General features: G+C 39.3%; 1 protein-coding gene and 1 long non-coding RNA gene across 2 annotated transcripts; both read left to right on the top strand.

Annotated features, from left to right (window-relative positions):
- The first annotated feature begins 18077 nt into the window (after window positions 1-18077).
- LOC112588075 (uncharacterized) lies at window positions 18078-20473 on the top strand. The gene is made up of 3 exons (XM_011137403.2): window positions 18078-18373; window positions 18614-18845; window positions 19130-20473. Exons 1-3 carry the CDS (start codon window positions 18295-18297, stop codon window positions 19563-19565), a joined length of 747 nt encoding a protein of 248 aa, XP_011135705.2. The 5' UTR covers window positions 18078-18294; the 3' UTR covers window positions 19566-20473.
- Window positions 20474-20974: 501 nt separating this feature from the next.
- On the top strand, window positions 20975-23778 carry LOC112590004 (uncharacterized). Its single transcript, XR_003113922.1, has 3 exons — window positions 20975-21199; window positions 21422-21655; window positions 23077-23778. It is a non-coding gene; the product is annotated as an uncharacterized LOC112590004 (long non-coding RNA).
- Window positions 23779-24558: the final 780 nt, after the last annotated feature.

Raw genomic sequence — 24558 nt, 5'->3', positions numbered from 1 at the left:
TATATTGATCGGAAGTAATAAATGTCGCGTGTACCCGCTCTGCGTCGCGTTCTTCAGCGAGAGACGTGTCTCGATAGTACGTTTGCACGTTCGTCCTTTCGTTGGTGGAAGTCGATGTGCATAGGTGTTAGCCGACGAAGAAGCTATATTCAATTCTAAGGGGTTCAATCTATCACGCGTCTTTTACTCGTTGGTTTAGAAATGTCTCCGCTCATTCGTGTTTTATTTCTATTCTCATTGGTTGTTACAAACAGAGACCGTCCATCCTCGTGATCTTTTTCCTCAAACGACGTCTGGGCAATCTTACGTTTAGACCAAAGGCTGCTCGTTAGGTGATGGGAGCGGTGTGCTGCTACCTCTCGGAAGAGTTTCTCTCAATCTCGCGGAAAGATCACTTTCGTACATGACTTCTTCCAGTAATTCTCCGATTTCCTACAAATTCCGGAGGAGTATCCACTTCACGCAAAAGGCGTGCAAACTGTACTCTCGCTACTGCTCTGGTGGTTTTTCGTTCATGAAGCCGCGTCGTTTTAAGAGGTCGATGATATTCGATCCTCTCAGAATTCTATCATCTATTGTTACGACTCCTTGTCTGTCCCAGCTTAATCGACCGGGTACCGCCGCATCACACAAATGTGCCAACAGCTTGCGCGCTTTAGCTCGGTAACTCTTTGGCACTTTATTCAGTATTCTCCCGATACTTTTCTGTTCGTTGGTGCGGTGGTGACGACTACGTGTATCGGCTCGTACGTGTTGAGAAACGTTCAACGTTCGACGTACTCCCGGTCTCTATATTGAGAATATCTTCATTTGCATCTATACCTGTGTTTTCTTCTACTGGTTTCCGTTAGCGTATTCGTCATCTTCACGAGGGGTATTTTCCCTTCCCCAGCGTTGTCATCATCGTCGACCGCACCACCAACATCGGGTTTCTCTTCTTTTTTCCGCGTAATCGACGTTTTTCCCGCTCTCGAAAAAAGTACAGATATCGTTGAAGCACCTCTCTATACAATCTCCATTTTTCCCGAGCTCCTCCGAGGACCGGAGAGTTGAGAATTCTATGCATCTCTGCGTCGAGACGTGACAGGACGGAACCCGAAGTACGCACCGTATTTTCATTCTCTACCGATGCTATGTTCAACCCAGTTGTGGGTTTATCTGTCAAAACAGAGGGAATCGTAGTCGAGGAAGACGCCAACGACGACGACGACAGCGAGGTCGGCGATGTATGAGTCTGCAGCTGTAATCTCTCAAGATTATCCATAGAAATCAGTACCATCTTCTTGGCTCTTTCCATGGTTCAAGCGCGAACAGTCTTAATTATCAATAATTTTGAATAATATAGCACCGAGTATAGGGCCAATTAGATAAGGTAGAAATCCTCCACGCTGCACTATCACACTCCGTTTGCCTCTCCAATTGGCACGATTATTAGCGATATGGCGTAGCGTTGCTTTGTAACGTGATAGAGGATTTTTTTTCCCTTCTGCCGAGCGGTACGTTACCTTTGAGCGTGTTGAAGGCGCACTCGCAAATACATCTGATGAAATCACGGTCAGCTTCTCGCAGAAAGGCGGCGCGTTGTTTCCCCGTCAAGTAGCACAACGTCTTCAGAAGAGAGATGTTTTTTTCACCGATGGATCGTTTTGCCAGACTTACTGTTTTATTCGCATCCGTTCTGCTACCACCACCCGTTGTCATTGCGACGACAAGACTGTCACAGAATAAGCATATGCACGTGTTTTATACGTAACTTCTGGTGGATCCTCGTTGAACGTAAACATAGTGCGTGGTATCGGTGGGGAGGATACATGTACGAAACCGATACTCATCTGGAGTAGATTGTTTCAGATCGAGCAACAGATATCCATGTGGAAACGATGTAGCGTCATAGTAAGCTTCTTCCAAAAACTTTGAATCTTCCGGATATACCTGCCTGGCCTAGTGGCGTATCTGAGCACAATCACGGAGGTTTTTGAACACCACAATGTAATTCGTATTGAGAGAAATATCTCGTTGCCCTCGTCCTTGATGAAATAGATTTTGCGAAATGAGTATAACACTAAGGTTTTTGTGATGACTCCCCTTCGTAAACAGATCGACAATTACTTCGCACGATGACGATTCCCTCATGAGATCGTCTATTATCACCAATTTCGCGACAAGAGGGTCGTTTGAATAATCATCCGCGCGCGGTAAGCCTTCTCGAAATTCTATCATACAACGGCCTGATTTCGTCACTTCTTGCTGTAATTGACGGTAAGTCTCTTGCCACTTGGCATAATAGAATAGGATCCTGTCGAAACGGGTATCCGCCATTACAGGTAAATAACGAAGAAAAATCTTTACGAAAACCGTTTTTCCCACAGCCCGTAGGACCGCAAACGATAGATGTCCAAGGATGTTTCCAGCGAACGTCCATTTTGCTAAATGATTGATTCTGTTACCTAGTGAAGCTACATAAATACTGAAGAAAAGAAGAAACGGTGATGGTCTTATAACCCCGCGCCGAGGAGTCTCCATAACGGGACCACTAGCTCATATCCCTGTGTACGCAATATACAGATAAGTCATTATTGAGAGAAAACAGTCGTATATTTTTACACAGAATACTTAACACTATATTTACATTTATACATTTTCTTATTCTCTAGAAATAAGTGTTCAGATTCGAAAGAGAAGAAGGATCAACCGACTACTCTATTACGACGCCACGTAGCCATATGGCAGAGAGTGTCCTGTGTTATTGTCGAATCTACGTTTTAGCAGCACAGACTTGCATGATTTGCTCTCGTCTCTCGTTACGACGTCGTGAAGTACGCCGAATCGCTCTAAAACGTAAATTTATCGATATTTTCCGCGAATCCTCCTCCCTCTCATCATCTTTCTCATTTTCGGTTATTTTTCCGGCTATTAATAAATTTTTTATACTGCTAAAGTTAATATATCTCGAATTTTCGAAGTTTAGGGTTATCCCCTTTACTTTACAAACTTCGTGAGTTCTACCTTGCGGAGTACGTATAACGTAGGAGTAAAATTTTGGGCCTCCGGATATAAAGGTCTCTATGTAACTACCTTGACCATGGTTCTCAAGTTCATCCGTCATATTACCCAAAAAATTACCCGTACACGGTACGTACTCATCGGGGTCACCGGTGCTCACATATTAGGTGTAGTAAAAAGAAATCCATTAATTTTCCAATAGATGGCTTTAGTTATCTGTATCTCGCGTTGTATAAGTCCGATCAGGTTCCACTAGATGGCGTTAGAAAGATAAGATTTCGTACTAAAAAAACTTTTCTGACAGTTTTGTGATTAGTTGACTCAGTTTTGTTTGAGCGCGCGTCAAAGATGGACACTAGCAAAGAGAAAATATGCTATATTTTACAGTTTTTCTTCGATAAAGGCGAAAACGCAAGCCAGGCGGCTGAAAATATGAATAGTGTTTATGGTCCTGATACTGTAACAGCCAATCACGCGCAATTTTGGTTTCGTCGATTCCGTTCCGGTAATTTCGATGTCAAAGATGCACCACGCACTGGAAGGCCAATTGTCGAAAATATCGATAAAATCATGGACATTGTCGAGTCCGACCGTCATGTAAGCACTGTTTCGATTGCCCAAGAGCTAAAGATTGCACAAAAGACCGTTTGGAACCATTTGAATAAGGCTGGATACAAAAAGAAGCTCGATGTATGGGTGCCACACGAGTTAACGAAAAAAAATCTCATGGACCGAATTTCCATCTGCGAATCGCTGCTGAATCGCAACAAAATCGACCCATTTGGGTCGACCACGAAGCGGTTGGTCACTGGTGATGAAAAGTGGATCACTTACGACAACGTCAAGCGGAAACGGTCGTGGTCGAATCGCGGTGAGCCGGCGGAAACGGCGGCCAAACCATGATTGACGGCCAGGAAGGTTGTGCTGTGTGTTTGGTGGGATTGGCAGGGAATTATCTACTATGAGCTGCTCCCCTACGACAAAACTCTTAACTCGGAACTGTACTGTCAACAACTGGACCGTCTGAAGGAAGCAATCGCCCAGAAGCGGCCAGCTTTGGCCAATAGGAGAGGAATTGTGTTCCATCAGGACAACACCAGGCCACACACATCGATAGTGACTCGCCAGAAGCTCCGGGAGCTTGGTTGGGAGGTTCTTATGCATCCACCTTATAGTCCGGACCTGGCACCAAGTGATTACCATCTGTTCCTGTCCATGGCGAACCATTTTGCTGGTGAAAAATTCGCTTCAAGAGAGGCTTGTGAAAATCGACTGTCTCAATTTTTTGCCAATAGGGACGAGGGCTTCTATGAGAGAGGTATAATGAAATTACCTTCAAAATGGCAACAAGTTATCGAACAAAACGGCGCATATTTGACCTAAATCGGATCATTCTAACTATGGTAATTAAAGCCTTCAATTTCATGCAAAAATAATGGATTTCTTTTTACTACACCTGATATATACAGGAATCGGTGTCATAATATAATACACGGCGGTCTAATTTTTCTAAATATTCGTATAATTTTAGTCGTGCCTGCGCCGTAGTGTAAGCCGCTATTACTACATTTGTCATCGAAGAAGGTACGAGCGCCTCTTGTCACAGTCGCCACGTGACGTAAATCACGTCGTCGTTTACAGGCAAAATATTTATTATTTCATGCTCGGGACTTGTGAGCAAAGATAATAAATGTTCTCGCGTTCTAACAATCTCTGTATTCGGTAGATTAGAACGTTGACCGAATTTTCCCCAGAAGGAATTCAGACACAACTTTGCAATCGAGCGTAGTCCGGGATTCCGCGCTATATTACACCTATCGAGAACAAACCCCTCAATTTCTTTACTCCCTTAAATAATTTTCTTTTGCGTTCTCGTCGTTATCCGCGCATTCGTTCGGCCAGCCGCTGGTCTCCTGCTTAAGCTGTAGGAAACAATTAATATATTCGGTAAACAATCCGCCCTGCCGTGTACTAGGATCGTATCGTGAGATTTTATAATTCCATATTTCGCTCACAGATGTCACACGATAACCTTTCTCAATGGCTTTTCGTAGTTCGCAAGAGACCCAAGTGCATTCGAATTCACGATCGGCTGGATTCTCATGTGTACACGCTATTTGAGAGAATGTTTCACAGCAGCTGCGACAGAGTGCGAACAATAATTTACCTTGCGTGCGAAACGGTAGTACGGGGTGAAAGAGTTCACGTGGTGCGAGTACTCTGCATTGTACGAGTCCTTCCACCGTAGTAAAGTTAAAATCAGGAGCCACACCGATTAAGTTGGAACACTCTTCACCCACGTAAACTTCCGGATGTCCGATCGGAAAAGCGCCTGTCTTCAGCACATAGGGGTATAGAGAGCATATGTCAACGTAACGTACTTCTCATCCCCCGTAACTTCGTACTGCGTGACGATATTCCCTGTGCGACCCCCGAAGAATGCGTCGCGAGGATCGAGGGGCATGGTTCGTAGCATTGGGTGATTTTCTACAAAATCACGCATCTCCTGATTCTCACGTAGCTCTTGATTGAAGACGCATTCCCATTTCTCCGTAAGGAAATATCCCTGTTTTTGAAGACGACTTGACGTTGAGAGTGTGCGTTCGTAGCGTGCGTCGATCGTATCCGCGTGTACACTGGTCAAGAGTGGTCTATCGCGGTTCACTCGAAAGCATGCAGGACATCCATGCCAAAAGCACCCGTGAAATTAGAACATGTCTTCGCGGTGGATTTTCCGACTCGTAATAACCGTCAACTAATGTACCATCTGATAAACGTTGTTCCCGTCCTCTACCAGCATGAATTATAACGCGCCCGAGTTCGCGTTCCTTCCACAGCAACCATTGAAGAGCTTTATCCGATTAATTATTACAGCGTCTGTAACCCCCCGTCAGAATGATACCTATCTCTTTCTCACGCAAAAAGTTTTTCCGGAAAACTCGCATACAAGTGGAAGCGATGGTTGTACATTCTTCGAAGGGACATACTTTTCCCCGCTCCAAAAAAATTTTACGAAAGGCGAGACATGCTCGACGAAGAATATCCACGTCGTTGCGACAATAGACCACTATCTCTCGTTGAAAATCGAACTCGACGTTTTTACTAACCATCTCCGCATGCCAGGCTAAAAACTCTTCACGTTCATCCGGTTTCATCGTATCTGGTGAGAAATACCGAATATCCGGTAATGGGCCGGTGTAAAATTGGTTTTCGACGGTATTAAACAAATGAGGGAATAATCCTTTGCCTGAAATACCCTTCAACCCGAAAGCTTTTGGCAACATTGACAATCGCATCGGCCTATAATTAATGCTGTCTATGAATTTAGTTTGACCAACGGTTAATAGTATAATTTTCGTACCGTTTAAAATAAGTTTTGGCTCAACGTAGTTGTTACTTTCGACCAGGTAGCGGAGAATAAATTGAGAGTCGAACGCGCTAGCGTTATGTGCTATGCAAATGATCTGTTTGAAGCTCTTCGTTGGTCTCGTGACAAAATCGACAAATTGCTTCACCGGATCATTGCGAAATATTAATTCACGCACGCCACACCAACAACAACGCACCATCATGTCGTCCATCTCCATACAGGAATCACATATTTGCTGTGCGACACAAAGTGTAACCACGTGCGTTTTAACATTTTCGCTGCCTTCGACCATATCATCCTGCCATGTCTCAAAATCATAAAACACAAATGCGACGCGACCTTTCTCGCGCTCGCTCGTTTCTACGTTCTTATTATTTTCATGCCCCGTTTCAGTTTCAGTTTCACTAGTATTTTCTGCTCGCGTTGGATTTTTCGATAATCCATCGGGGTGACGAAGCGGGCGCATGAAACAGAGGTGTTCAGTGGTTTTGACGACGCGCAAATACGACAATAAATCATACTACATTTATGTTTTTTTCTTGAGTTTTGTAAACGACCGCATTTGTTGCAAATCCGGAGAATGCTACAGACACTCGATGTTGTCTCGACGTTGTATGACTTTGGGGCTCGATGTCGTTCGAAGCATGCGCTACCGTAAAACGCCCGTTGACACATGCTACAATGGATTAGTTGAACCGTTTCTTCACACGACGGAACGGCGAAACACCGGAGACACGCATTTGAACACCGATGTCCCCTTTCAGGTTTATATCCAGGGTTGCAACGAACGCAATAGCCCCTACTTCCACTAGCAGCTCTTAAATTCAATATTGGATTAAAGTGGCGACTGCGTTCGTAATACATATTTAGTTTATGTCTAACCGCGCGACCTAGAGAGATGAGCACCCCGCTGCCATCGTATAACGGTGGCGCACTACGAGCAAAAGAGTTAAAATTATAAACAGTGATCGTCGTACCATACCTTGCGAGATGGAGTTGGAAACGTTCGAACTCTGGAATGTTACATCCTTCATCGGGTATAGAAACGCCAGTTTTCCGCATGAGTTCGAGTGCTAGCTCTCGCTGCATCACAGAATTCTGTTTTCTCACAGCATTCCATTTTGCGTGAAGCTCCCCAGTGCGCACATTCCCGCGTTCGCTATAAATCATTGCAGCTACAAGCGAACGCGGGAAACATAGATTATCTGTATTGTTTATAATAAGGATCGAACGTTTCGCAACCCCTTTATGCGTTAATTTGTTCGGTTTTGCGCCTTGCCCCGAAGGTAACGTGACATTGAAAACATTAACAGTAAAATGCTCCAGTATATCGTGACCTCCAGCGCTTTGAACTAGCGAGCTCACAAGATTCCAAATATCTCCATGGCTCAAGTCACGTGCTGTGCGAAACGATAAACCTGCAGCTCCCCGAGTTAAGTCTGCTGAAGCAAACGATAACCCGACGTAGTCGTTTAGACCGACCGAGTTAACAGCGTAGGCATAGATTTCGCGGAAAGCATTTTCGAGGTATAGCACGATATCGTTACCGTCGGGGGGAGGTCTAATTTTAATACACACTTCCCTACCGAGAATGTTAAATTTTCTAAATTTACGCATTCTTTCCCCATAAATTTGAATAAATTTATAGTCGGTCTCGCTAATATTAGCTTTAATTAGGGAAGTTTCTGGTGCGTTCGATTGTTCCCCACCTTCTCCTACAACGTCCTCCTCTTCTTTTTCGTTGTGCTTGTCTACGTCATGGAAATCTGACTGTTCGCCCCCACCACCCTGTTGCACTGTAAAAATTTAATTTTAATTTTCTTAAATTTTACGCATGACGCGTAGAAATAAATTACGAGTTCAATATCACCCTACCTAAGTGATAGTTTTCGAGCAAGAAACGAATGTCGAAGGGCTTGGCGTGAAGATGGTTGTGTTGTGCCTCTTCAGCCGATGCTTCCTCAATATCATGCATCTCCTCACGGGTTGTGTAATTAGAGACTGCTGATGAACTGTGGGCAGTGTCATTCTTCAACGTTTCTTCTACTTTTTCGTTGTTGGAATGTCGTAATGCGGGCGGTGAGATTGTCTGTTCAGGGAAAAGCTCTTTCGATGCTCTTCGTTTTCGAGAGAAGCATTGAGAAAGACTGAACGAGAGAAAAGATAAAAGTTAATGGGAAAACCGACGACAATATGAATTATTTCTTATGTTGCTTTAGGAATGAATAATAAAAGACTTACGATGAAGTAAGGAACATGTCACGGACGTGGTTACCGATGTCTGGTTCATTTTCTCCGAACAATCTTCGAGCTTCCACAATATCCACAGCAATTTCACAAAGTCTCTGATCGCTTTTAAAATGCCCAGATGCAAATAGCATTTCCAGCAGAGTACTACTGCATGAGGCCGCGAAACTATAAAACGTTAAATAATTGCACTCATCGTTATTAGCCACGAGTTCGCGCAAATACCTCTCGCGTTCGATGAGAGGATTTATAATCGATGCCACGATAATACACTCGCGAACGGTTTCAACGAGCAACGACATCTTGTCAACACTTTCTTCGATATTACTTAAGCAGATGCTACAATACGCGTCTGTTGTTGCGGAGGAACTGAACGAAAAGACGAAAGACGGTGTCTTCGTCAGCTTTTCTTCTACTCTATTTTCTACGCTTTTAAAATTTTCTCCAAACCATATCTTCGAAAAGTAAAGATGAAAAAATTATCGGTAATAATCTCCTTTTAATGTATTCTTAACGGATTTTCCCACGCTCGTAGCGGTATATCTAATTTAACATAACAATAAGCTAATATAACAAGGTATATCTAATCGCCCTGGAGAAGCGTTTTCAAAAACTTTCCTCTACTCTATTTTCTACGCTTTAAAATTTTCTCCAAATCATATCTTCGAAAAGCAAAGATGAAAAAAATTATCGGTAATAATCTCCTTTTAGTAAAGCCCTAACGATTCTTTTAATGTAATCTTAATAGTAAATTCTCCCACACGCGTAGCACGTATATCTAATCTAACATAACAATAACTTAATATAACAAGGTATATCTAATCGTCCCCGGAGAAGCGGTTTCAGAAACTGTATGTTATCGATACAGGGACTTATCTATCATCCTAAGTAAACGTTAATGATACAACTTTTGTATATCATTTTGAAAAAGATAAGTAGTTGTAGACCTTTTACGCCTGCGCATCACCACCCCCCACTACTTTTTTCTATTCTCTACGGGGAAAGCCATACGGAGCTGAGACTGGTGAAGCATTCGAGCTCCGTTGCTTCTACTTGCAGCATAGCTAGTTCTCGTTATTACAAGTTCTTTACAAGTTATTTACAAGTTCTTGGAAGTTCTTGGAAGAAAAATGTCCGGTGCTAACGTGGACACCGCTCTCAAGAATACGTCGAAGAAGACGAGCAGTCTCTCTACAGAAGTCGGAAACAACCGTAACATGCTTCTATGTACGACGTACGCGCTCAACAATTCCGACACTAAGAGGATGCAGGTTGGATTGCGCACCACGTACGACATGGGTCCATTTGAGCCAACGATCAGAATCATGGGGAACACGTCTTCAGGAATTCTCCTTGATTTGAATACGTGGGAGAAGTTTAAAGACGTTATACCCTCTGCAAATTCTTATTTGTGTGGGGAAAATAAGAATACACCAACCCCTATCATCATCAACAATATCAGCATCAACTTTACCTCAGCGTATGGTGCACGAGCTGTAATAGTGAGTCAGCGAGGGAAAATGCTGGACGAGAGCGGACCTGCGAAGAAGACATCGGAGGAGTCTACGCATCTGAAGCAACCGCCGCTGAAGAAGTGTAAGCTGTATACAGAGAATATTATAATGCAGAAGACATCTTTCGATGGTCTGCAAACTATCACAAAATGTATCGACACCCGATACGAGCAGTTACAAGCGGTTGCCGCTCTTGTGAGTAATTGTAAATGTATTTTAGTAGCCGAAATAGAACTTAATCTCACGAAGGAAGGTGTAAACGAAGATTTCGTAAAACAGACGCTTGTTGATAAATATCGCGAAATCGAGGAAAATGTACGACGTCAAATGAAAAATTTACAATTTTTAGATACATATTTTAATATTGTATTCCGTGAATTGACTACGATTCATTTAAATGAAATTATACACGAGATTATAACAAACGCTCAATGCTACGAGTGTTTGCAAAGCTATGAATGTAACTCCAAAAAATAAAATGTAAATTTATTTTATAAAAATGTTGTATATTCTTTCCTCTCCACCTCTTTTCTCTTCCCTGCGATCTCCAATGCGTTGTAACAAAACCTAACTTAACTTAATTTTTCGAGTTCGAAAGCGAAGGGGACACACAAGTAAAAATATTCAGGGGGTATGTATAGACTGGTAGTATCGTTTTCCAACAATAGCTTTATGTAACTTCAAAAATAAATTCGAATTTATTTTATAAAAATGTTGTATATTTCTTTCTCTCCATCTCTTTTCTCTTCCCCAGCGATCTCCAATTCGTTGTAACAAAACCAACCCAACTTAACTTAATTTTTCGAAAGCGATGGGGACACACAGGTAAGTAGTACGGTGGTAAGACGGCTTAATTCGAGAGTCAGAGGCTCCAGTTCGAATCCAACAGAGGGCCTTACAGGTTTTTTTCAAAACTTGTGACGTCAATATTTTCCATATATAGATGATATAGCTAGTTTGCATCAGGGTATAACGGTAGCGTAGTGGTAAGACGCGTAACTCAAGAGCCAGAGGTCCCCAGGTTCGAATCCGCCAAGACCTATAGAGTTTTTCTAAAACCTTGTGACGCTGATACTTTCCGTATGTATGCTATATAAACTAGTTTCCATCAGGGTATAGCAGGTAGTGTAGTGGTAAGACGACTTAATTCGAGAGTCAGAGGCTCCGGTTCGAATCCAACAGAGAGCCTTACAGGGTTTTTTTCAAAACTTGTGACGTCAATATTTTCTTCCGTATGTACACGATATAGCTAGTTTCCATCAGGGTATAGCGGTAGCGTAGTGGTAAGACGCGTGACTCAAAAGCCTGAGGTACCCCAGGTTCGAATCCAGCCAGCAAGACCTTTTACAGAGTTTTTCTAAAAGCTTTGTGACGTCGATACTTTCCGTATGTAGACGATATTTAGCTAGTTTCCATCAGGGTATAGCGGTAGCGTATAGTGGTGTAAAGACGCCAACCTGACTCAAGAGCCAGAGGTCCCCCAGGTTCAAATCCCGGCACAGCTCCACAGAGTTTTTCCGCAAATGCAATATGCAAATTAAGTAGCTGATCAAGAGTCAGAGAATTGTCAAACTCTCTAATAATGACGGTCATAATTTGCTTATTTCAAAAGTCGATTAGTTTTTGCCTGTGGGCAGGTATGGCCCGTCAAAAAATTCCCCCTCCACTCGACCCGCCGGCGCCGGTGGGCGTGGTTTAGTGGCGCCGGCGGGTCGAGTGGAGGGGGAATGTTTTGACGGGCCATACCTGCCCACATACTACTTACCTATTCCGCACTGCAAATGCAAATGTGTTAATTTAACATCCATAAACATGTAATTGACAGAATTTCTCTTTATATGTTTCACATACTACTTAGGTATATTTTTTATATTTAGACATTTTTTCGCTCAGTGTATTATTATCCCTCATGAAAATCTACCACACTGAGAAAAATGGTTAACAAAAAACTGCAGCAAATGGCTCGTTAATATGGAACAGTAAATAACTTCATTGTGGTAACAAACGATTCGTTACTTATGATTTGTTGCTCTAACAATTTTATAATGGCAACAAATAGTACTATTATGTCAATCCAATAAGTTACAAATTTTTTATTTGTTGGCAGTACAGAAATGAGCAAAGGTTAGAAATTATGTATAAGCAAATCGATTGTATTAATTCTTGCTCACCAAGATATAATATAAAGCAAAATATGTAAAATACTTGAGGAAAGCATATATGAAATGCTACACTAATGCGTAACCATAATTACCAGATAATTCAAATATAGCTCCGTTACATCCAATGAAACATTGCTGAAGATGAGTTAACAAAATAATAATTATGTATGTTTTGAAAGAATTCGGGAAAAAATAGAGGAACGCATTATTACATCAATTTTTATTTTTAACGCAACATATTACATAAAATTAATAAACTGTTAAATAAGATTAAGTAAGGTTAAGAAAGAAGAGAGTGAAAAGTCAAGTACTATTTTGCAAAAATTGCAATAATTATTATGTTATTAATGATTGGAAATGACCAAGTCTAGAAGCCCTCCCAAATTAGATATATTTAGAAGTACATCCAACAAATATATATATACAAATATATATGATTTGCATTACCAGCGATGTATGCTTGTTAAAATTACAAATAACAAAAATGATTTATTGCGGTAACTAGTTGATTTGTTCCTCGTACAATTATCAAACAGCAAACGTTCAGTTGTTATAGCAACACAAGTCTTTTTCTCAGTGCAAACAGAATTTCCCAATGTAGACGCGAATCGATCCTTCCCATTGTTAACCTTTCAAAAACTGACGTCATCAATTTTCCAACATAACGCGACGTTGACATGGGAGCCAATGTTATAATTATAATTTTAACCGATAAATTATTTCCTTCTAAATGGTTGCCCCGACGGATAACAATCGCGAAAAGCGATACTTTGCAAGGATATAGCGAGAACATTTGTCATATGTTTCCATATTTATTATTGTTTTCTTAATGTCGGAGGGTGATAATTGCGTAAAACGTCATTTCGAGAATGCTTTCCAAGTCCACTTGCATTTTTAGTATTATCATTCTTTTATTAAGTGCTGCACCTCAATAATAAAAAACAAAGCCACTTGTGATTTACATTCTATTGACACATGATATTTGCATTTATACCCAAAAAAAGTATTCTACTTATAAAGTGATTTTTCCCATAGTCTCATATTCTAAGAGAAGTCTCTTACAGGAAGTGAATTCCTCTTTCGATAAAGCGATTAAAGTGAATCAATAATTCATTTAAATTTTACTAGATATTATCTTAATTGTTTTCCTATTATTTCAAGAGGATTTCCTCTTATCTCAATTAATTTTCCTCTTATATGAAGAGAAAAGAGTATGTTAACTTGAATGTCGGCTTCTTTTATTCAGTCATGCTCTATTTTCAGACATAAACGAAAAGATAACCTTATGGGCTCGTAAGTCCATGGGTCAGAATATTTGAAACGGCTTTTAGAAAAGATATATATGTTACTGTAACATATGACAAAGATAATTTATATTTGGTCAAATATGATTTATAATCTATTGCAAGAAGTTGAATATATAATATATTCTTTCTTTTAACTATGTTTTATACAATTGGTTATGATGAACATCTTTGTAGCTATGAAACCATAACAAAACTGATTAGAAATGTATTTGTTATAAAGATTTTATTTCATTCATGCCTACTTATTGTAGAACTGGAGCCTGAAGTGCATCTATATATATTACTTTTCGCTATATATTATAATAATTTTTCAAATTAATCAGTAAGAATAAAGTATAGTAAGAATAAATAGTAATCTTCTTAAAAAAATATTAAACAATCGTGTATAAGAGAAAATTTATATTAAAATCAATAAGATTTGCATCATACATATAACATATAATTCCTCTAACTTTTAAGAATAATGTGTTTATAATATTTTCCTCTTAATTTTAGAGGAATCTTCTTGAGGCCATATATAAGAATAAAATCCTCTAAAATTTAGATGATTCCGCTTGTTCCGAAATTACTTTTTTTTGGTTGTAAAATATGAATCTTGACACGTCGGGTATGTTAGCAAAAATTATGTAAACAAGAGCAAAGCGAGACGATTTTTAGTTATTAAAGATTAAATTAAAAGTCACGGTTATAGTATTGCTGATTGACTGTCAGATTCAAACGTCAAAATCGCACGGCACTTCGGCATCCTGTTAAATTGGAATTCGACCAAGAACCTTTTCTCAGGCCATAATACGTACTTTTCTTGCGTTCCTTGCTATTATGAGCATCTTTGCCACGCCAGGACCATTCGAGTCACCTACAACGATATGTAAGCCTGCGATCGTTGTGCGAAATAATTTTCTCAAGCAAGAGTGAACACTCGTACCTCTGGTGCTCTTTTGCATATAGTATGTTATCCTACGACAGATACACGTGATCTCATTTATCGAGTTGATTTTCCTTCTCATAAGAAACGCGTGCTTACCGAAACAATGACGTAGGAAATTACATTCTCTATCATTTTTGCATAGAAATAAAATTGCAAGTTTATTATGTTCTTAATACCTTACCTGCAAAGATGTTCGCGACGGAAGGAAACGGCCAATGCATACCTAGCTCGCAGTATTGAGTTGATGAGATAACTCCTGAAAATCGGCATCACGCAGCTTGACTTACCGTCTTTCGACCCGTATCGCGCAGAAAAAGTACCTTACTTCGTCAAAGACGACTCTGTTACTCTCCTATCGATTTCGGACATAACTATCTATGGCATTCCAGACCACGATACATAATGTTCGGTAAGCCATTATTAATATTAGGAGCGCAAAAAAGTTCTGAGCTCTTTTTTGCAAAATTCAAAATTTATTTAAAAACAAACAAAACTATATTATTCAACGAAATATTCCCCGTTTGCATCGATGACCTTTTGCCATCTTTCGAGCAGCTTGCGAATTCCCTGATGGTAGAAGCTCACCGGCTTCGAAACGATAAAGTCATCAATGCATTTTCGTATCTCTTCAAGTGTCTTCAAGTGCCTTCAAGTGTCACAAAATGTGTATCAGCCAAGAAATGCTGCAGAAACCGGAATAGGTAGTAATCGGAAGGCGCCATGTCTGGGCTATACGCCGCATGCGGGAGAAGTTCCCAGCCTAACGCAAAGATATGGTCCTGAGTCACTTTCGCAACATGTGGTCGGGCATTGTCATGAAGCAGTATCACTTTACGACGTCCTTTGCCAGTAAATGGCCTCTTTTCTTCAAACGCATCGCTCAAATTGCTCAATTGTTGCTGATAGCGATCTGCCGTTACTGTTTCACCCGGCTGTAACAACTCGTAATACAATACATTTAACTTTCCATTCCCACCATATGCAAAGCAAAACCTTCTTGGCGTGGATATTGGTCTTTGGCGTCGATGTCGAAGGTTGACCAGGGTCAACCCATGATTTTTTACGCTTCGTATTATCATAAAGTATCCACTTTTCATCACCTGTAATGATTTGGTGCAGAAAATCCTTTTTCCGGAACCTTGAAAGCAAAGTGAGTGCCGTGTCACGCCGTCGATTTTTGTTGTCTTCGGACAGTGCATGCGGAACCCATCTGCCTTCCTTTTGAACTTTTCTCATTGCACGTGTAAACGTGTGGAAATGGCTTATCGCGTAACGCCAAGTTGCTCTGCAAGCTCCTTTTCAGTTTATGCAGAGTTTATATCCAACAATGCTTGCGGTTCGTCCGTTTCAATCTTTTGAGGGCGTCCAGCACGCGGTTCATCTTCAAGAATGAAATCTCCTTGGCGAAATTTTTGATACCACCTTTTACACGTAGCATAACTTACAGCGTTATCTCCATATGCAACACAGATCATTTGTGGCTTCAGCAGCATTTTTCTTCAGATGAAACGCGAAGTGGATGGAAAATCGAATATGCTCTTTTGTTATTGTCATCGTGAACACTGCTGACTTTAAGGTTATGTGCATCAAACGCCAAATCGCACGATGTTTCGAAAGACCAAATGTCACTGCTTTAAAATCGCAAGAGGGCGGGAAAATTAATGCAATTTAAATTGTGGTTTCAGTAGTATGAAATCTAGGGCTCAGAACTTTTTTGCGCTCCTAATATATAAATTGACGCACACCGGTCGAGATACATCTCTGAATAATTTACGCATGATTCAGATGAAGGATGATTGTCTCCATGTGGATCAACGTAAAATCGATCGATAGTCTTATTCTGCAAAACCGATCCACATGATGAATTCAATCACGGGTCACGTGAGCGCAAAACTAGCATTAAATTCTTTTCAGTGTTTCTCTCAACAACTATAAACGCATTGTGTAGGAGATTAAATTTAACGCATACTTTCCATCCAACAATGTGTCAGCTAACTACGACATACATAGTACGACCGCGTTTCTCATCTCCCAGTTTGTAAAGAGCGACTTGACGAATATCAACGCTAGCATCGCTGTACAAGGTGGATATTACGAGGACTGGAAAAGGACCTATAAATATTTCAACGTTTATTACGTCAACGTGGTATTCAAAAGCGTAGGGGATGTTAAGACCACCTCGGAAATAATAAGTAAATGGTATTCCCAATTAATCATCAACATAACTTACTATCAGCAAAACCACTGGGGAGCTATAACTTCCCGAAGCATACATGTAATTCAATTATTCGCATCTAATATTATCCGGACAACAGAGAGTAAGAGAGAAAGAGAGAAAGAGAGACAGAGAGAGAGAGAGAGAGAGAGAGAGAGAGAGAGAGAGAGAATAAAATTTTCTTGAAATATCCAATTAACGTATTGCTGACGCTTATTTAGACGTGCAATTGTCTCTATTTTATTGTAGTGACGAAGTACCCATCACTATATAATAAATATTTATCTTCAGAACCAATTGTACACAATTATTATTTCTTACCGAGTAACCATTCACATGTATCGATTTACGAAACGTCTTTTCTGACAATGTTAGGTGCGCATTAAATAATCAAAAGTGCGAGCATGACAACCGCTTATGACAAAATTCGAATGACTGTACATGGTATAAATACTTCATTGTACTTTTATCTTGATAGATAAAAGTTTAATAAAAATACTTAGATTCGTCGCGAATCTCTCGTTAGAGTTGTAACGTCGGATGATATCTTCTGCATTATCATTTCGGCTCCTTCATCGTTCTTCGTCATAATCAATCATCGAGCAACCTTGATCATTCGATGCACTTCTAACTTTGTCGTAGATAGCATTTACAAACCATTATGCAAATCAGGATAGACTTAGTTTTTTCAATGCAGCTTAAAACGTAACCGATGTTAATAAACGATTTTGTAAAATAAAACATCATTCTAACACTTCCATATTGCTGACAGCTTTATCACGCAAATATAGTAGCACAAGTATGATACAAAGTAATTTTGTATTTTGAGAACATGTAATAAAGAGTTATGTATGTTAAAGAAAAAATTTGAAGCATAATACATTGATCCTTGATTAATTTAACGTGAAAGCTATATATGTGTATAAACATTCACGGAAAATATTTTATGCGCTCCCGAACAGATAACAGTTTGAGTTGAAGTTATTAAAATTCGGGGGAGATATATTTTTCATATTCAAATATTTTCTCGCTTAGTAAAATCTACCAAACAGAATTTCCCGATGTAGACGCGAATCGATCTTTCCAATTGTTAACTAGTCGAAAACTGACACCATCAATTTAAGTCTCAAAATGCGATGCGATAAGGTAAAAGCTGATGTTATAATTTTAATCGACAAATTATTTCGTTCCAAGTAATCGCCTCAGAGGATAACAATCGTAAAGGGAGACCTTTTGCAAGGATTCAGCGAAAATATTCGTCATGTGTTTACATATTTATCATTGTTCTTTCAATACGTCTTCGCCTCAACGTTGTATAAGGAGACAACTTGTGATTTACATCCTGTTGATGCGTGATCGCTGAGTTTAAAATACACTCTCGACGCGTCGAACCGATATGTTAACGAAAGTCGTAAAATCGAGAACAACGCGAGTGGCTGGATTATTGTCGAAATCGTACGATTATTTATCACCACTGGTGATAAATCTACACGTCGAAATCGCTCGGCATTCGTTAAATTCGAAACAAGAACCTCTCTGCAGGCAACAATGCATACCATCTTTGCTCTTTTCGTTATAACGAGCGGCTTCATCACGGAGATGTCTGCCAACTATTTAAGGGACAGATGTAAGTAACATTGCGATTGTCGGATAAAGTAATATTCTCCAACAAGTATCAGCACGTATGATGCTCACTTTCCTGCGGCCATCTTATGACAGATACGCGCGATCTTACATATTCGACGAACCGCGTCGATTTTTCTTCTCGCGGAACCGCGCGTTTTCCGGATCGAACGTAAAATCGGCTTGTGCCGCTTTGATGTACGTGCGAAAAAAAAATTGCAAGGACACTTTATTTTGTTGTTAGTACCAAATCTACATACATGTCCGAAATCGCGACTCCAAGCATGCTTACCGCGAAGCTTGGATTCGATGAGGCCTTACTTAGCGCAGGGTGTTCCGCAATTAAGTATACCTTCTTTCAAGCCATATTATACGCAATTTTACAAGATGACCTTCGAAAACCAGTATATCCCTATGATAAAGTTTAGAGATACATATATCAACGGTATATCAAACTTCACGATAAGTAGAGTCAGGTAAGTAATTATTATCTAAACATTACATAAACACATCAGCGGATTATTCGGTACTGTTAAGCCAATATTTCACTTGTACGACGAATATTGTCAGATAGAGAATTCCTATGTCCGAGGGGAGTGTTAAAAATGCGCTAAGCAATCAATTGACATATCCGCACAATACTCGCCGTATAACAAAAGAAATTGTAACAACTTGTCCTAACGAGACGATCTACGTAATGAATCCAAACGCGATTTGTGACCAGCTGAGCACAAAATTATCCTAAAATTCTTGTTTCCAGAGTTGTCGAAGATCATTATATTGAGTTTCTCGCGCACTTTCCATTCGTCAGTGTGTCCACTAAGTTCAATGCATACGCCTCATATGCGTCTCCTACGCTTATTGAAAGTAACAGATACATATTAAATAGCAATTTTACGAACGTCGTTGCTGAAATTATTATACGAGGCAAGCATTTTGAGAACGAAGAACAATATTTTTACGTGAACAACGTCACTGTGGCAATCTTAAAGTTTGGAGGGGTGAAGACTAATAAACAACAAAGAGGAACACCCGAATACGTAATGCAGTTGGCAAATGATTATCTTGCACTTGAGTGGGATCCATTGACTTCCGAAATAATTTATAACATCGAAAACATCGCAGCTGAGCTTATCGAGACCATTTCGAGTAGGATTTATACAAATTTCTCAACTGTTATGTTAACGTCTCGTTAAAACGCATCGTCTTGATTTTATTGTCATGATGAAGAGACTAATTATTTTATAATGAGTGTAACTTGCTGGCACAATCAGTTGTGCATTACTTATTTATTATTTTGATACGGAGATTCGTATACGCTGCTTTAGAAAATGGCTTCTTCCAATGGGTTTCAGTGCGCATCAAATGCGAACGAATGCTCGCGGGTTTGCGGTTGTGACAGAACTCGCATGATAGTACACTATGCACACAGTGTCTCTTTATTGTACTTTCATTCAATGAATAAAAGTATGATAAAAATACTTATGTTTTACGCGTTTTCTTCGTTATACTTGCAATGTTAGATATCTCGTATACCATCACTTCGGCTTTCGTCATAACTGATGAAGCTCGCGAGTTGTCGCTTGCAATTGGAACCATTTCGCGTTACCAATCTTATCGGTAATAATATATATAGATCCTTCCTAGACCTAAAGATCTTACGCTAAAGAACCTTACTCTTTGTAAACTTGGATATACGAAATACAATTGTAAACTTGGAGCTGAAACAATCTGGAAAATTTTTTCTCGGAGCATTTTACAACACCAGTCAATGGTTCAATAAAACAAATTATTTTTTAGCAGTCCAAAAATAAATTCTTTCATTGAAGCATCAGCTGTATCTTAAACAACATCCAGAACAATTTTGCCCTGACTGTAAAATAAATTCGAGTATATAATTATCCAGAAAGTACGCGTATACTTGAGAATTTCTAGAAAGAAAAGAATACGTGCAATAAGCGAGATATTTGTTTTCCTCGCAGAGAAAAAAATCCATGTAAGAGCGTTTGCAATATTGATATTTTTTCTTCGCGTGAATAACGGCGCTTAGATTATACAAATTTATTTGTAAATTTAACCAACGCAATAAAGAGTTATGCACGTATCAAGTGAAATTTCATATAATATGTAATTCTACGTAACTCCTTTTACTCGTTTTCCTTCTCTCTTCCTTTCCTTTTTCAACAATGAAAAAATTCGGCAACAGTAGAAATATTTCATATTTTTAAACGTTTTTCTTTCTCAATGTATTATCACTTGATCTCTTCGAATAATATCTAGCAAAATACATCGATCCATTGCACTTCATCTTCCGCAGGACACGAATAATTGTCCCATTATCAATACTTTAAAAATTAAAGACTGCGTTTTATATATTCGCTTCGCAATATATGTTCCTTTCAAGTAGCCACCTTAGTTAAGATGATAGGATTTCGTGAGAACTTTCGATGTAGATTTACAAGTTCCATATTATTCTCTCGACAAATGCTTGGCACAATGTTAAGCCACGAGCCCGCTCGTGATTTGCATTGTGTGTACACGTGATCGTCGTGTCCGAAATGCAAATCCCGATTCGTCGGACAAATATATTAACGAGAGATGTGGAAACGAGAACAACGCGAGGTGGCTAGTTATCGTCGAAATCGCATAGTCGGAACATTATCGAGTAACAGTGAAATTCGCGCATTAAAATCACTCAATATTTCGACGTAACATTAAATTTGAATTCGACCGAGGATTTTTCGGTAAGCCACAATGCGTGTTATTTTATTGAGCCTTTTGATGAGCATGATGACCATGGTGAAGTCTGACCACGATCTAGAAATTACGTGTAAGTAACCGTGCGATCATCTCGCAAATCCGAAAATTTTCTCGAATAGCTAACATTTGTAACTCCGTTTTAATCTCGCGAATAGAAGTCTATGCTAAGAGAGATACACTTAATCTGAGGTATTTTTCGAGTTGACCCGCTGCCTTCCGACGAATCGTGTGTTTTTCAAAACTGACATGTGCGAAAAAGTAATTGCGAACGCAATATGTAATTTGTTCTTAGTACCACAACTGCACATTTGTAATCAAAGAGAGATGGATCTAGGGGGATGTATAAAGCGCAGCATAGAATCATTAAAGCCTTGAAGGATGGTCTTTATTCTTTGGGTATTCCGATGTTCAACCCGTATTATATACTGATTTACGATTTTTTCATGGCGGGTAAATACACAAGCACCACGATGTTTTTGGATATAACGATTTCCGGAGCAGCAGACTTCGATATAACGGGGTTCAAGTAAGTAATTGCGATAGAGCAGATCGACATACGACATACAAACATTCATTCGCGATACGCGATCCAAGCGATCGTCTCATCCCGGATGTCGATTTTAGAGTCGATCATGTAACAACACACATAACAATAAACGTAATAATGTGGAGCTAATAGCCTTCTTATATCACTGCAATCTCGAGTATTGTTTTCATCCAAAAAAAGTAATTTCAGAACAAGCGGAATCGTTTAAATTTTAGAGGATTTTATTCTTATATGTGGCCACAAGAGGATTCCTTTAGGATTAAAAGGAAAATATTATAAACGCATTATACTTAAAAAGTTAGAGAAGTTATATGTTATATGTACGTATGTGTGTGTGTAATGCAAATTTTATTAATTTTAATATAAATTTCCTCTTATACACAAATTATTTAATTTTTTTTAAGAGGATTATTATTTATTCTTACTATACTATACTTTATTCTCTTTCTTACTAGTTAAACTACTTAATTAGAAAAAATTATGATAATGTATAGCAAAAAATAATATATATATATATAAATATACTTCTGGCTCTAGTTCTACGATAAGTAAGCACGAATTAAATAAGACATCATAACAAATAAATTTCCAATCAGTTTTGTCATGGACTTCATAGCTGCAAATATGTTCATCATAACCAATGGTATGAAACATAGTTCAAAGGAAGAAAATATATTTTCTAACTTCTTGCAATAGATTATAAACTATATTTGACCAAATATGGGTAAATTATCTTCGTTATTACAACAACATATATACCTTTTTTAAAAAGCATTCTAAATATTCTGACCCATGAGTATATGGTTATTTTTTCGTTCATGTCTGGAGATGGAGCATGACTAAACAAAAGAAGCCGACATTCAAATCAACATATTCCTCTTCATATAAAAGGAAAATTAATTGATATAAGAGAAAATTCTCTTGAAAACGGTTAGAATTTAATAAATTTTAGATGAATAGTTCACTTTAATCGCTTTATAGGAAACTCTTTTTCCCGTAAACGGCTTAGAATATGAGACTATAGGAAAAATCACTTTATAAATAAAAAAAATAAATAAAAAACAAAATAAAATATAATGTCTAAATAACGTCTAAATGAATTAAACGACGTAGCTTAAGACAACAAGAAACATGTAAAGAAACCTTCAGCCTATACGTGTCAAAATAACACACTCGGGTTTGCAATGTAGTACAATGAGTATCGTCGAATTCCTGCGTCGCCGGATAAAGAATTTTCACGGAAATTGTTAAATTCGACCGACAGATTCGACGACACTTGTCGTACGACAAATGGAACGATAATCTTCTTCGCCCGAGGAGAAGCTGCATCGTGAATTCGAGCGCGGCTGAATTTCAGCAGCCGAACAGCCATTCGACTATCTGGACATTCTCGTTTTCAGCTACTCAAGGCATCAGATAATGTTACAGGCGAAGTTCCCACAGATTATATTGCGCACAAAATACCAAGCGATGCCCAATTTTACGAGGCCCATAAAAGTAGGCCGACTGACAACAATTTTTAAAAACCGCCGTCACCGCCGACGTCGTTATATATGGTGAAAATTACGATAAACCGGAAACGAGCGAGGAATATTTTAAAGTGATAAATATCCAGATGCAATTGAAAATCGATAAAATCTCGGGGACTAAAACGGCGAGCTATAACGAGACGATGACCATTTATTTGGATCAATTTTTGCAATATCAATGGCAGACACTGATGAACAAAATGCACCGGACGGCTGAATGGTACGCTGCCAAAGTTATCAAGGAAATCGCTAACAACATCTATGCCAACTTCCCTCTGAGCGTATTCTATCCAGAGTAGGCATCTTCTTGCCCTCGTTTTATAGCCGCGACGACGAGCTAGTTGTCTTTTTTTGTGAAAATTGTAAATTATCATATATCAACATGCACGGCCGATCGCGCGTGTGTTATTGTCACAAAGTGAGAACTCGTGTGCGCTCGTTTGCATGATGGTTCGCGTTTGATCCTTTTTCAGACGAAGACGGTAATCGATCGTGACAGAGTCGAAATGTCGGTACGCGGTGTAAACGGCAGCTCTTTATTATATCTTCACCTGGGGACAAGTAGAAATATAATGAAAGCACGTACGGAAGATTCTCGGTGAAATCACATTCCAACCGAATCCTCCGTCGCACTTGCAACGCCGGACACGTCACGTGTACCCGGTACCGTCACTTTCGGCTTCTGTCCGATGATCGATTAGCACGCTCGATCATAGTCATTCGACGCGTTCTTTTAGCTTCACCGGTGAAATCGCGCGCAGACGGTTGGCCATATGAGCGCGGATTTCCACTCGATTCGATTTCAACACTTCCCTCCCGATGCGGCTCGCAACGTCGCCGATAGTTTAACGAGAGAACTTTGTAATTGATTCCCGGAAGTTGAGTTCTCTGATTGAAGCATCGGCTACGACTCGAGCCGCATCGCGAGTAAAGCGCACAAATCGCACGATAAAAATAAAACAAGAATACGGAATATGAGTATATACATATATATATATATATATAAATGTACCTCTAGCTCTAGTTTGACAATAAGTAGGCACGAATGAAATAAGATCATCATAACAAATAAATTTCTAATCAGTTTTGTTATGAGTTTTATAGCTACAAAAATGTTTATCATAACCAATTATATGAAACATAGTTAAAAGAAGGGATATATATATTATTCAACTTCTTGCAATAGATTCTAAACTGTATTTGAACAAATATGGGTAAATTATCTTCGTTATATGTTGAAACAACATACACATCTTTTTTAAAAAGCGTTCTAAATATTCTAACCAATGAGGATGTGGTTATTTTTTCGTTCATGTCTAAGTCCTGAGACAGAGAATGACTGAAGAAAATAAG

Source organism: Harpegnathos saltator, unplaced genomic scaffold, assembly GCF_003227715.2.
Source record: "Harpegnathos saltator strain DR-91 unplaced genomic scaffold, Hsal_v8.6 scaffold690, whole genome shotgun sequence".
In the NCBI taxonomy this organism is placed as follows: Eukaryota; Metazoa; Arthropoda; class Insecta; order Hymenoptera; family Formicidae; genus Harpegnathos; species Harpegnathos saltator.
This window is presented reverse-complemented; position numbering and strand designations above follow the sequence as displayed.